The sequence below is a fragment of the Eulemur rufifrons genome, chromosome 18 (genome assembly GCF_041146395.1).
Source record: "Eulemur rufifrons isolate Redbay chromosome 18, OSU_ERuf_1, whole genome shotgun sequence".
In the NCBI taxonomy this organism is placed as follows: domain Eukaryota; kingdom Metazoa; phylum Chordata; class Mammalia; order Primates; family Lemuridae; genus Eulemur; species Eulemur rufifrons.
This window is the reverse complement of record NC_091000.1, coordinates 61395147-61409723: the sequence shown is the minus strand read 5'-3', so window position 1 is coordinate 61409723 and position 14577 is coordinate 61395147. Positions and strand designations below refer to the sequence as shown.

Sequence of the window (14577 nt, the reverse complement as noted above, 5' to 3'; positions counted from 1 at the left end):
TCAGCTACTCGGGAGGCTGAGGCAGGAGGATCGCTTGAGCCCAGGATTTTGAGGTTGCTGTGAGCTAGGCTGACACCACGGCACTGCACTCACTCTAGCCCGGGCGACAGAGCGAGACTCTGTCTCCAAAAAAAAAAAAAAAAGATTTTGATTTCAATAGCTACATATGGCTAGTGGCTACCATATCACACAGCACAGCTCTAGACACTGATGGGCCTCCTTTTGATTCAAGGAAACCAAGCCCTTTGCACACGCTAACTGTATCTGTTAGGATACTTTTGCTACAAATTACGAAAATTCAGAGCAGATTAAACATTAAGTCCAGATGAGAGAGAATGCAGGGTAGGCTAATTCAACAGTGCAACGCCCTTATCACATACCCAGATTCCTTCCGTCTTTCTTCACTGCCATCCCTGGTGTCTCCGCACTACCCGCAGGCTGTTCCCCTAATCATCACAGGACAGCTGCCACAGTGCCAGGCATCACATCTAAACCTAATGCTCAGAATTAGACTGCAGTTGTTTCTTGTTTTTCCTTTTAAAAATGAGAAAAACTTCTCCTCACATCTCAGTAGCTAGAATTTTATCATATGTTCCTACCTAAATCAATCACTGGCAATGAGAATGGGACCACTACAGGTGGCTCGCACCCTGCACGAGCCATTCTCTGGAGCTGGATATAGTGCGGGTCCCCTAAACACATGGCTGGGAGAGTGGATACCTGAAGAAGTTGGGCCCTGTAGGAAAGTGGAGACTTGCACACCTTGTGCTGGAGGCCGGGGCCGGGGCGGGGGTGGAGTATGAAAAGAGAATGTGACCTTCTGTTCCAGGTAGAACTAAACTGAACCAGTTGAGAATTTCCCTGTGTTAATGGTTTCCAGAGTGTGGCAACAGCAGTATCAGCATTACCCAGAAACTATTTTAGGGAACTGAAAATCTCAAGGTCCCACCCCAGACCTATGGAATCAAACTCTGGGGATGGTGCCCCATCTGTGTTTTAACAGGACTTCTAGGCGATTCTGATACACCTGAGTTTCAAAAACATTGCCCCATTCCAGTGGTTCTCATTTGGGGGGCAGTTTTGCTCCCAGTGTATATTTGGCAATGTCTGGAGACATTTTGGTTGTCACAACTGGAGTGCAGGGTGCTACTGGCATCTAGTGGTAGAGGTCAGGACATGGTGCAAGACAGTCCCCCACAACAAAGGCGTGTCCAACCCCAAATGTTGGCAAGAGGGCTGAGGTTGAGAAACCCTTCCCCACAGCATGGGGCAGAGGAAGCTCCTTTACAGTGGCTGCAGCCCACCTGGCTCTCCACGTGGGAGTCTTTGAGCCTGGCTAGCGCAAGGATTTGCATCTGCCAGGCACCTTCAGAGCAGAAGAGGAATGTCAAATTCCTTTTGCCCACAGTCTGACCAACTTTCCTAAGCAATAAGTCCTCTGGCCTTGAACTCAGACCAGTTCTAGAGGTCTCACTTAAGTATTCATCCATGGCAATGCAATAAAACAGGACACAATTTTCCCCTTCAGGACCAAAAAAAAAAAAAAAAATTTACAAAGGAGCACAGTAGTCAGTAGTTTCAGAATTGGCTTTTATGAGGGCCTAGTTCCTCTACCTTAGAAAGTCGACAGGGTGTTTGGATCAAGCAAACTTTTTTCCTGCTTAGGAATCTTTCTGTTCACTTGAGTCTCTCACATGTAACACTCTCATAGGGTTAGGAAATGGACAAACATTTGGTGCTAATCTACATTTTCTAGACCAGATGCAAGCAAGAAACCTTGCATTATCAGTGGATACATTTCTCTCCATGAGAGTTTGAAGTTACAGGAAAGCAGCAAATCATATCAGAGTAGCTAACGCCGCAATCAGGTCGGCTCAAGCCCGCTCCACTGAGCCTATCTGCAAATGTCTTACAGCGCAGCTTGCTCTACCCCAACGGCCATGTGAACTCTTCTAGCACTTACTTAATACAACACGCTTCCAGGGACGTATGTGCCGGTAAAGTTTATTTACATAGTGTTCTGTCATGTCAGCCACATTTAAGTTCTGGAAGTTGGTATTTACATACAGAATCCAGTATATTCCTGGAAGAATTACTTTTTTCCCCTTTGGATACAATTAATCTGAAAGTTGGGGAGCTTAACGAATACCTTGCCTCACTTTGGGGTCTCATCTGGGATTTTAGAGTAAACTGTATCCAGAGGCTGCCAGTGGCAATTCATGAGGGAGTCGTAGAGTTCTTCACTTTTTGCCATAAACTCTTGGTTTGATTCCTCAATATTCAAATGAAGATTTGGATCTGCAAAAAGCCAATAATTGATATGAAAAAAAGAGAATTTTATAGGACACATACTAGAAATGGCTTAAAATTAGAACATTTTAAAAAAGCATTAGCAGGGAGTATCGCAGATGTTAAAGGTTAAAATTCTGAAGTTGTGTGCTCCCTTTCAGCAGACTTGAAAGTAGAAATTTAAGCTATAACAGTAGTATTATCAGACTCAATGAGCATCTAGCTGGCAGAAGAGACAGATTCAAGAGATAATCAATTAATCCTAATCACCACCATAAAGACCCACGTCCTAACACTAGCACATTGGAGGTTAGGGTTTCAACATATGAATTTGGGTGGGGGAACACATTCAGTCTAACATAATGGGATTTTTAAAATATATTTTTCAAAGACTTCACTATTAGTGCATAGGAACAACTGAGTTTTGCATGTTAATTTTGCATCCTGCAACTTTACTAAATTTGTTTATTAGATCTAACAGTGTTTGATGGAGTCTGTAGGGCTTTCTATGCAGGCATACCTCGGAGATATTGCAGGTTCAGTTCCTAACCACTCCAATAAAGTGAATATTGTAATAAAATGAGTTACACAAATTTTTTGGTTTCCCAGTGCATATAGATGTTTACACTATACTGTAGTCTGTTAAGTGTGCAGTAGATTATTAAGGTACTTTTTAAGGGTACATACCTTAAAAATACTTTATTGCTAAAGAATGTTAACCAAGTAAGTGCGTGCTGTTAGAAAAATGGCACCGAAAGACTTGCTTGACACACGGTTGCCACAAACTTTCAATCTGGGAAAGACACTATCTGTGAAGCACAATAAAACAAGGTATGCCTGTATATAAGATCATGTCATCTGCAAATAGGGATAATCTGATTTCTTTCTCTTGCCTAACTGCTCTGGCTAGGATTTCCAGTACTATGTTGAATAGAAGTGGTGAAAGTGAGCTTCTTGTCTTCTTCCAGATCGTAGAAGAAAAGCTTTCAACTTTTCCCTGCTCAGTATATTAGCTGGTTTGTCACATATGGCCTTTGTGTTGAGGTACATTCCTTTTATACCTAACTTTTTGAGAGTTTTTATCACAAAGTGATATTGAATTTTGTCAAATGCTTTCTCTGCATCTATTGAAATGGTCACTTTTTTTGTCCTTTATTCTGTTAATGTGATATATCATATTTATTGATTTGCATATGTTAAACCATCCTTGCATCCCTGGGATGAATCCGACTTGATCATGGTAGATGATTTTTTTTTTTTTATTGAGACAGAGTCTTGCTCTGTAGCCCGGGCTAGAGTGAGTGCCATGGCATCAGCCTAGCTCACAGCAACCTCAAACTCCTGGGCTCAAGCGATCCTCCTGCCTCAGCCTCCCAAGTAGCCAGGACTATAGGCATGTGCCATCACACCCAGCTAATTTTTCTATTTTTTTGTAGAGATGGTGTCTCGTCCTTGCTCAGGCTGGTCTCAAACTCCAGACCTCAAGCAATCCTCCCTCCTTGGCATCCCAGAGTGCTAGGATTACAGGCGTGAGCACTGTGCCTAGGCTGGATGATCTTTTTAATGTGCTACTGAATTCACTTTGCCAGTTATTTTGAGGACTTTTGTATCTATCAGGGATGTTCATCAGGGATATTGAGTACAGTTTTTTGTTGTGTCCTTGTCTGGCTTTGTAGAATGAGTTTGGGAGTATTCCCTCCTCTTTAATGTTTTTGAATAGTTTGAGAAGAGTTGGCATTAGTGCTTCTTTCAAGGTTAGTAGAATTCAGCAGTGAAGTCATCATGTATGTCCTGGGCTTTTCTTGGATGGAAGACTTTTTACTACTGATTCAGTTTCCTTACTCACTTTCCTTATTTGTCTGTTCAGACATTTTCTGTTTCTTCGTAATTCAATCTTGGTAGGTGGTAGGTTGTATGTATACAGGAATTTATCCATTTCTTCTATGTTATCCAATTTGTGGTATGTAATTGTTTGTAAGTCTCTTATGATGTTTTGTAATTTCTGTGGTATCAGTTATGATGTTTTCTTTTTCATCTGATTTTCAGTTTCTCTCTTTTTCTTAGCCTAGCCAAATGTCTGCCAATTTTATTTTTTCAAAAAACCAACTCTATTTTGTTGATCTTTTGTATTGTTTTTCTAGTCTATTTAGTTCTTCTCTGATCTTTATTTCCTTCCTCCTATAATAATTTTGAGTTGAGTTTGTTCCTGTTCTTCTAGTTCCTTGAGGTGCAATTGTGTTGCATTTCCAACCGGCCAGTACTACGCCAAATCTATGATTAGCCAATGCTTGAGTGGTTATTATGTGCCAGAAGCTGTTAGAACACTTAAAAGCATTTTAGATCTATCATGCTCACCTTTCCTGCAAGGTAGGAATTAATGTTTTCGCTTTACAGGAAGTGAAATAGCCACATTAGAGATTAATTTGTCTGGAATGACAGAAGAGTTAGTAAATGGGATTTAAACCCTGGTGGTCTGGGATCCAGAAGGCACACTCTTATTGTATGTTTTCCTCCATAATTTCTAGAGATTATCTGCGTAACTAATGAAGGCAGGAAGAGTAGACTCACACTTTAACCCCACAGAAATCTGAGACTGAAAATAAGGACCCTTTAGTCATATCTAAATCAAAGTAATAAAACTAGAACTGCTCATAGCATTTAAAGATTTCTTTTAAACAATTTTATTTAATTTAAAGATTGAGCACCCGCTAACATGCAAACTCTGCATTAATTACCGGAGCTACAAAAACTGGTAACAGCATGCTCTCTTCTTTGATAAAGTCACAAAGGCAGCAAGTAGGTTTGTCTGGTGGAGGTTTGGGGAGGAGAAGACTAGATGCACACGTGATCAGACGGACACGTGATAAGAAACAGACAACGGTGTTCTCTGCATCTCTCCTCTATTTTTCTTTCTCATTACTTAAAAGCAGCAAAACACTTTTTTTCCCCCCTTCCTCAAACAAGACACATTTAAAAGCAGTGTTTTTCTCTGGGGAGACAAATTTTGTCCTTTTCAAAACAGATTAACAGCTAATGGAAGCAGAGAACACTGTATGGGGGAAGGACACGCTTGTAGCCCTGGCCTGGGTGAGGCAAACGCATTACATGTAACCAAAATGTTTGTACCCCCATAATATCCTGAATTAAAAAAAGAACCAGGGAAGCACTGCCATCCGGACACTACAGAGCAGGCCTCTCAGGCCCCCCAGGAACCAAGAACCCTGAGGGCAGCTAGAACGCCAAAGCTACAGCAGTCACCTCCTGCTCTTCCTCCTTAAAAAAACGTAAGTAAAGCATAATTAATCTCAAAGTCTAAACTTACAGAGGAAACGATCTTAACTACTTACTGTCTTCTTACTGTTCAGAATGTCCCCATTTCCCGGCACTTCAGAAAGGTGGCTTAGCTGAAGTTGTTCCCACAGAAGCAACTTCCAAAAACAATTTACATTACTGAAAAGAATGGCTTGGGCAACCTACGTTGGAATTTTCTAGTAGGATCTCTCAGTTTCTAGCAAGTTGAGTGAACGAGAAACCTGGAAACAGGGTTATGTTTTGTTTTCAACCACTGAGGCACAAGGTTTACGTTTACCTTCTAGTGGGTCTTCATCTTGGTTTTCAGCCAGAGCTGTGGTTTCCTACAACAACAAAATCACTATCTTAAGAGAAAATTTTACTTAAGAGAAAAATCTTACATAAAGGTTTAATATCAATATACATTTTCTTGGGAAAAAACTCTAGCTCTCAAAAAAATTTAAAACAAAAAAAATCTAAAATAATATCCCTTTAATTTATTTTGAATTTTGATTAAAAGAATCTTTAGATGATATAACACCACAGTTATGAAATGAGTGAACTGAGCCAACAGAAGAAAAGTCTCAAAGGAGGAACAAGCCCGACACAGGCCCCTGGCCTCTCTGAAGCTTCCTGGAGCTAACTGGTGTCCTAGGGTCCGAGCTAGGACCAGACACCAGGACTCTGACATCTAGACTCCTCATTTCCTGCACTAGATGCCTACCGCTCTATCTGGAGTTCTGCCCTTCCTTCCAGAAGACAATCTGCAGTCTCCATGAACACATTTTCCTCATGGCCTTCTAATCACGTCCACAACCCCATGGCTTAGCTAAGGACTAGGACATTAGGTGCCCAAGGAAATGCAGAGGCTACAGAAAAGCAAACCAATCAATTGCATTCTTACATAATGAGAGATGCAAATTCCAGAAGCACTCCCAAAATGAATTTTAGTTGGTTAACCCAGACTCTGTTGGCTCTACTGGGGAAACATACATTTCATGACTCCTTTCCATATACACCTGTTGGGAACCTGCCTTAAGTATGTACAGCTGTTCCAAGGAGCCACCCTATCTAGGAAGCTCCTGGCACCAATGAACTTAATGAAGCCTCTCTTGCTAATAACGAGGTGATATTGAGAGCCAAAGATCCACTCTCTCTTTTTAGTTTATCCGAAAGTAAGCCTCCCCTTCACTCTGAAATATGTCCTGGTTTGGAACATAAATTGTAGAGTTACCATAAATGTAATCATACCTTTAAATTTAAATTTAATGACATTTTTTCTATTTACAAATGGCTAGGACAGTCAGAATCTGTGCTTAAGGAAGGCCTGTTCTATACAATGTTCAGATAACCTCACATTTCTTCCTTTTCTATGTGTGCTCTGGTAAACATATATCCTAAATGACCGGGGTAGGGGAAAGCAGAAACTACCTAGAAAGAGCATTCTTTCTGGTCTGAGAGCCACCTGGGCAGTGGATGCAGCTGGTTTGTCCTAAAAGAAAGGCACACCTACAAAACATTTGTCCCTCCTCACGACAGCATGAGAAAGTTGTGCTGATGGACCACAAAGACCTGAGCATCATTTTGAAGACATCTACTTCCTCTAATCTTAAGTCATAATGTCAAAATGTAAAAGAGGGGACTCTTGGGGGGTCTAACTCCTTAAGCTGGGGAAATAAAGAACAGGGACAAGAAGGATGGCACATTGAGGAAGCAAGAAATAAAGTGATGATATCTCAAAGAGGACACATTTTATTAGAGAAGACCAAAATGAGGATGTATGAGCAAAAGAGACCCCCACCATGGAGCTCTACCATCTTTAATTTTGCTGAGCAACTTCCAAACAGGGAACACCCACCAGCATAGCAGGCAGATGGCACATGTGGTTACCACAGCCACAAAGGAGAATATATCTATAATTAGTCAAAAAATTCAGGCTGTAGTCATAACTTGACCTGAGAGTGAGATAAAAATCCCAGAATGTGACAACAGAAATAAAAGAATGGACGGAAGAGGTGGCTGGGCAAGAAAACAGGGTGTTAATGTCTTAATTTTCTCATAAGTGATAGGAAATCAAGACACACTTTCATTTCTGAAGTTGATAATATACTCATACCTATACTTCTCTATTTAAAGACAAAAGGTAACCAACCACAAGACAAATAGACCACCTCCCAAAAAAGAGGAAAAAAAGAAAAGGGTGAAAGGAAGAAGTGTCCTAAAACCTTAGGCAATATATTAATAGCAAAAGGTTTTTAAAAAGTGGTACAATAGCAAACATCTGCTAAAAGGGAAAAACCCAAATTGGCTAAAAGGAAGAAAAAAAAAAAGAGAGAAGACATCTAACAAGATATTTTATGCAAGAGGCACACCTAAAACAGACTTAAAAAATTGAAAATGAAAGTTTGAGCAATAAAATATTAAGCAATTGTAAGTTATAAAGACCAACCCAGATGCAGTGGCTCACACCTGTAATCCCAGCACTTTGGGAGGCAAAGGTGGGAGGATCACTTGAGGTCAGGAGTTTGAGACCAGTGTGGGCAACACAGCAAGATCCCATCTCTAAAAAAATAAAAAGATTAGCCAGGCATGGCGGTGCGTGCCTATAGTACCAGCTACTCCAGAGGCTGAGGCTGGAGGATCGCTTGAGTCAGGAGTTTCAGGCTACAGTGAGCTATGATTGCACCACTGCACTCCAGCCTGGGTGACAGAGTAAGAAGACCCAGTCTCAGTCAATCAATAAATCAATAAAAATTTAAAAAAGTAGAGACCAAGGATCTAGCTATTAAATTCAACTTTGGTTTTAAGGCAAAGGCCATTACACAAAGTGTCAGGGAGGGGTTTCCATAGTGTAGTGGTTATCACATTCACCTCACATTACACAAAGTGTCACTATGCATATTAGGACACAAACCGTTGGGGGAGGGGGTGTCCGTAACATTTTGATTGCAAAGTACCCATTTCCCTAATACGTGACTATCTTATTCAGTCAAGCAAAATGGACACAATCCAACAGAAAAAAACAAGTAGACAAAGTCACAAAACACAAACACCAATAAACATTTTAAAAGCTATTTGCCCTCAATAATAGACAAATGTCTCCTGTGCCCGTCAGATTGGCTAATCATACACAGAAGACTGTAGAGCAGCAGACACATCCGCCACAGTAATGAAAAGTGTAAACTCATGCAGGCTCTTTTTAATTTGCTACTTAAAATATTTAATCTTATATCCTTTAACCTGCCCTTCCACATCCAGACATTTATTCTTAAAAAAAAAAAAAAAATTCAGATAAATGCTTGAAGTCTGTTAAAGCACTGAAAACATTTAAAATGTCAGATAAATGATGTGCTAAAAATCACAGCACATCTAAACAGGCAATTTTTAAAGAAAGCTCTCCTTATACAACAGAAGCAAGCAAAGAGCAAACTAGTATGTACTATATAGTCCATTCTCACCTAAAGCATCCTCCACCCCCTAAACAGAAACAAAGCCCAACCACATTGATTTTTGTAGCAAGAGTACAAGGGAAAGATCAAGAAGACACAGATCCACTCCAACAGGGTTTCCTTCTGAGTGGGGAGGGAAAGGGAAAGAGGGGGGCTATGGGGGAGGTTTTCCTTTACTCCAATGCATCTTTGTGTGGTTTTAGAAATATGTCCCTTTAGTAATCAAAGTTTTTTGTTTTTTTTTTTTGAGAAAGAGTCTCACTTTGTTGCCTGGGCTAGAGTGCTATTGTGGCGTCAGCCTAGCTCACAGTAACCTCAAACTCCTGGGCTCAAGCAATCCTTCTGCCTCAGCCTCCTGAGTAGCTGGGGACTACAGGCATGCAACACCATGCCTGGCTAACTTTTTCTATATATATTTTTAGTTGTCCAGCTAATTTCTTTTGTTTGTTTGTTTTTGTTTTTGTTTTTGTTTTTGTTTTAGTAGAGACGGGGATCTCGCTCTTGCTCAGGCCGGTCTCGAACTCCTGAGCTCAAATGATCCACCTGCCTCGGCCTCCCAGAGTGCTAGGATTACAGGCGTGAGCCACCGCGCCCGGCCCCTTCAGTAATCAAAGTATTAAGATATCTTTTTTATATCCAATAAAGGGCTAAAATCAAAATCTACAAAGAACTCAAGAAAATCAGCAAGAAAACATCAAACAATTCCATTAAAAAGTGGGAAAAAGACATGAACAGAAGCTTTTCAAAAGAAGATAGACTAATGGCCAATAAACATATGAAAAATGCTCATTTCTAATCATCAGGGAAATGCAAATCAAAACCACAATGAGATATCACCTAACTCCAGTCAGAATGGCTTTTATCAAAAGCCCCAAAACAATAGATGCTGGAGTGGACGTGGAGAGAAAGGAACACTCTTACACTGCTGGTGGGACTGCAAACTAGTTCAACCTCTATGGAAAGTAGTATGGAGATACCTCAAAGAACTAAAATTAGAACTACCATTTGATCCAGCAATCCCACTACTGGGTATTTACCCAAAGGAAAAAAAAAAAAAAGGCATGTTATAAAAAAAGACACTTGCACACGAATGTTTATAGCAGCACAATTCACAATTGCAAAGATGTGGAAATAGCCCAAGTGCCCATCAATACATGAGTGGATTAATGAAATATGGTATATGTATATCATGGAGTATTACTCAGCCATAAAAAAATGGTGAACTAATACCTTTTGTAACAACCTGGATGGAACCGAGACCATCCTCCCAAGTGAAGTATCACAAAAATGGAAAAACAAACGCCACATGTACTACATGTACTCACTATTAAATTGAAACTAAATGATCAACACTCGTGTATATATGGTAGTAAAATTCAACAGAAATCAAAGCAGGTGGGAAGGGGGAGAAGAGGATGGGTAAATTCACACCTAATGGGTACGGTGCACACTATCTGGGTGACAGACACACTTATAACTTTGACTCAAACTGTACAAAAGTAATTCATGTAACCAAAACATCTGTATTCCTATAATATTCTGAAATAAAATTAAGAAAAAACAAAAAAGATATCTTTTTAAAAATGCGTTCATGTCCACTGCTGTTATCAGTTGAAACCAAAATCTACCTCCTGTCCTAGATTAAGTGTTAAAGTCTACTGAATGATAATAATCTAAAATTTAGTAGCAAGAATTTAGGCAAAGACTTCATCAACCTTTTGTTTCTGGAAGAGAATGAGGACTTAAATCATTTGCAAGTCAAAATTTCTTAGGTTATGCATAATGTCCAAACTCATCAAACTCTACACATTAAATACGTGCAGGGTTTTCTTTTTTGTACTTATACCTCAATAAAGCTGTAATTTTTTTTTTTTTTCTTTTCTTAAGTCATCAGCTTTATGCTCTGGTATTAAAACAGAGAGCAAAGGCCATGGCTGTGGGGATTTGGATGACAGGACATGAATGTGTAAAGATAGGAAAGTAATGTTTACATTTTGGGGCACATGAATGACACAAGAGCCATTTCAGCGAGGGATACCTCAGGCATAACCCAAGTTCCAGCTGGGTGTTCAGGGGTCTCACGTGCTGAAACTCCATTTCCATCCACTGCGCAAGTGTAGCTGTAGCCAGAAAGAGGATAAGAGCTGTGCTGCTGCTTGTACCAGTTGCCATAGTGGTAACCCTGGCTGGGCTGGAACTCCGGCTTCACTCTAATAGCAGGGGGAGACCACAGGAATGACAACCAGCGTCAACCAACACAAAATCATTCACAAGCCCCCAGACTTTTCTTCATTCCAGGAAGTTTCCAGAAAGGATAATTTCTGCTTTAACTCTCTAAAAACGTCTATGTTCAAAGTTTGTAAGTTTCCAAAAATTATATAATGGAACACTCACAGCTTTCTTTTTCATTCAAAGTAGGAAAAAAAAAAAACCACTCACCTTTGCCAGTGGCAATAATAGTAATTTTGTTGAGTTATGCCAAAACCTGCAAAACTTTCCCGTTGGGCCATTTATCCAGAAACTTTCCAAAAGGAGATCCTGGAATTCAGTTTTTATTCCTGCAGCAAAATTCCAGCTGGTGGACTAAGACTTCTTAACCCTGACAAATACCTCTCCCAACTACCTCTGAGATAGAGTAATTACATTGAGTAGCAATTCCTGCTAGGCAATTAATTGCTTCTCTTTTCTGGCAATGAGGGGAAGGTGTGGGTGGGGGCAGGGTTGTACTGGGGTCACCTGGGGGAACTTCTGCAACCTGTTCCTCTGGCTTCCAGCTGCCAGCTCCTCCCCAACTGTCAAGCCTGGGCAAGCCAGCAGAACTTAGCGGGGGCTGGCTGGGGGTGGGGGGCGTCAGAAGGGCGGGGTGTGTTGCTCAACTATAAAGGACACAGTCTCCACCATACCTCTTACCATAATAGGTATGAGAGTCACTTTAATAACTAAAACCTTAAGACAAATACCACAATTTCATGTTTCCCTCCTCAGTTATAACTATTGGAACCAGCATGTAGAAGCTTCTTTTTTAAAAAAGCCTCTGCAGGTTGAAATCATTACCCCAACTAGCTGCAAAATTAAGAGGCAGGGAAGAAGTGTTATACCTCACTCACAACCTTAATATGGGTATAGGGTAAAAGTTAAAAAGAATACTTTTGTGGTTCACTATTTTTTTAAAAGCATTAGAAAGTGGTAGCTTCCCAAACTTTCATGTGCATACAAATTATCTGGATATGTTTACAATGTAGTTTCTGGTCAGGTGTGATGGCTCCGCCTGCAATCCCAGTGTTTTGCGAGGCAGAGGCAGGAGAATTGTTTGAAGCCAGAAGTTCAAGACCAGCCTGAGCAACATATCAAGACCCCTGTCTCTTAAAGAAAAAAAAACAATTAGCTGGGACTACACACACTTGTAGTCCCAACTTGGGAGGCTGAGGCAGGAGGACTGCTTGACCTGGGAGTTTGGAGCTGCAGTGAGCTATACGATCAGGCCACTGCACTCCAGCCTGGGCGACAGAGCAAGACCCTGTCTCTAAATAAATGAAATGTAGGTTCTAATTCAACCTACATTGGAGTGGAAGCCAACGTATCACGTTGAAACCACCCACAAAGATGGCAGAAGCTGGGGACAGAAGGCTGTGAGCAAGGATCCAGGATGAAGATGGACACTGAGGGACCTTCAGATGACAGTGACGAGGAAGGGCTCACAAACACTGTTTTGCTCTCTAAAAGCCCCAAACGCAGACCTTTTTATATTTCACCTATATGATTCCCATGAGGCAGGCGAAGGAAATTTACATCAGGGCAGTGTCCAGGGGAAGTAGACCACTATCTGCACTCCCCTTAGCTCTGGGAAATACAAAGGGGACCAAAGACCTCTGGGAATACAATCACATGCAATGCCTGTAATCCCAGAATTTAACAGGGTTGCTACCTGTCACATTGAGAAAGGAGAGGAATTTAGCAGGAATATTAGACTTTCATGGTATTTCTGACAGGGCTGATTTTTCTCTGTTGTATCCTGCTTTTAGCCCAGGAGATCCACTTTACCATCACCACTGCCCAAACAGAAAAACGGGCTGTTTTTACTTCAGCAAACCAAATAAAGCCAAGCACTCAATATTTGTTGAGTGAATGAATAAATCAGCACATGGCTCAAGTGCAAAAAGCTTTTCAATGAATAATTTAAAAGCAAAACTTAAAAAGAAAATCTTGTGCTTTGTGTTGATTATTGAATTCTCAATAGTTGGTTGTTTCTCAGCAACTGCAGATTTCACAAGAATGAGATTAAATGGTTTTTTACATTCTATGTTTGGAAAGAGAACAGGAGGACTTACAGGAAGTATGCTCAGTTCTAATCCAGTTGAACAGGTATGTAATTCTGTATTGTATGTTTTTCTTCAGACAATGAAAACCTGTAACCTGAGCAAATTCTGAAACTACTGCCATGGCCATGAATAAAATGAAATGCTGTTTCCTTTTTCTCTGTTAAAAATAATGTTCAAGGCTAAGGAAACACACACACACACACACACACACACACAAAATAGCAGCAGTACTGGCTCTCCTGTCACTTAGCTGTGTGGTCTTGAAAAGCCACTTTTCTGGACATATTTCAGCATTTATAAAGACTGAATTAGTGCATTTTAACCTTAATGATGCAGTACTCTTTGAAAATGCAATAAAATCAATGCTCTCCTCCAAAAATTTACATCCACAATTTTGGAAGTAACTTCAGGAGATTCAAAATCCCTGAAACTTATCTATGAACCCCAAGATTAATAACACCTGGACTAGATGCTAAGTCCTCTGAGCTCTATGATTGGTTCCACTAATTTCTAACAATTAAAAAAGTAAATATGTTTATGGTGCTTACATTAGGGCTTTCATCCTAGAACCAACTATATTCTAACATTCTTGTTTGGATCAAATGACCTTTTCAAGCCACTTGGTTCCTCTCTAAAAGGTGACAAGTAAGTAGGCAAAAGTGTGACAGTCTGGTAATAGATGCTCAATATAGTAATTACCCTGTTTTAGTGGCACATTAAAATTAATTTCAAAAAATATTGAGAATACTTCTGAAACAGCAGTTGAGAGATTTCCCTTGAGTAATGAGGCAGGGTACCGGGGACATTCCAGAAGCAACAGACTGTATAAAGCAAGTGATTTTGAAAGTTTTATTCAAAGGCTTTTTCTTTTTTGCTCGAGAGAATATTACTCTTCCATTAAAATGAACAGATGTCATGTAGTAAAATGCAAAAAATCATATTTTTTAAAATGAGAGTTTAAAGAAATGTCCTGCTTATTCATTCTTTGTCCCATGCCCAGGGGACACCCACTTCTGACCTTACTAGTTGTCTGGCAGAAATAGTTGAGAAATAGTAAAATAACTTGTGACTTTTATCGCACGAAAATAAATGAACGCAAGAATTTCCCCCTAGACTGCGAATTAGTTTGACTACAGCATTTTAGTATCTGAGGAGCACATGTGGAGTTGCCAAAGTCAGAAGACAAGCCTCCCTTGCTGCAACAACCAAAGCATCTCTCTGCAAGACCC

At 40.3% G+C, this 14577-nt stretch overlaps 1 protein-coding gene across 1 annotated transcript; it reads right to left on the bottom strand.

Moving 5' to 3' along the window:
- Positions 1 to 2123: 2123 nt before the first annotated feature.
- C18H6orf52 (chromosome 18 C6orf52 homolog) lies at positions 2124 to 11539 on the bottom strand. The gene is made up of 4 exons (XM_069493271.1): positions 11469 to 11539; positions 11068 to 11260; positions 5879 to 5924; positions 2124 to 2298 (listed from the first exon to the last, which is right to left on the bottom strand). Exons 1-4 carry the CDS (start codon positions 11537 to 11539, stop codon positions 2156 to 2158), a joined length of 453 nt encoding a protein of 150 aa, XP_069349372.1. The 3' UTR covers positions 2124 to 2155.
- Positions 11540 to 14577: the final 3038 nt, after the last annotated feature.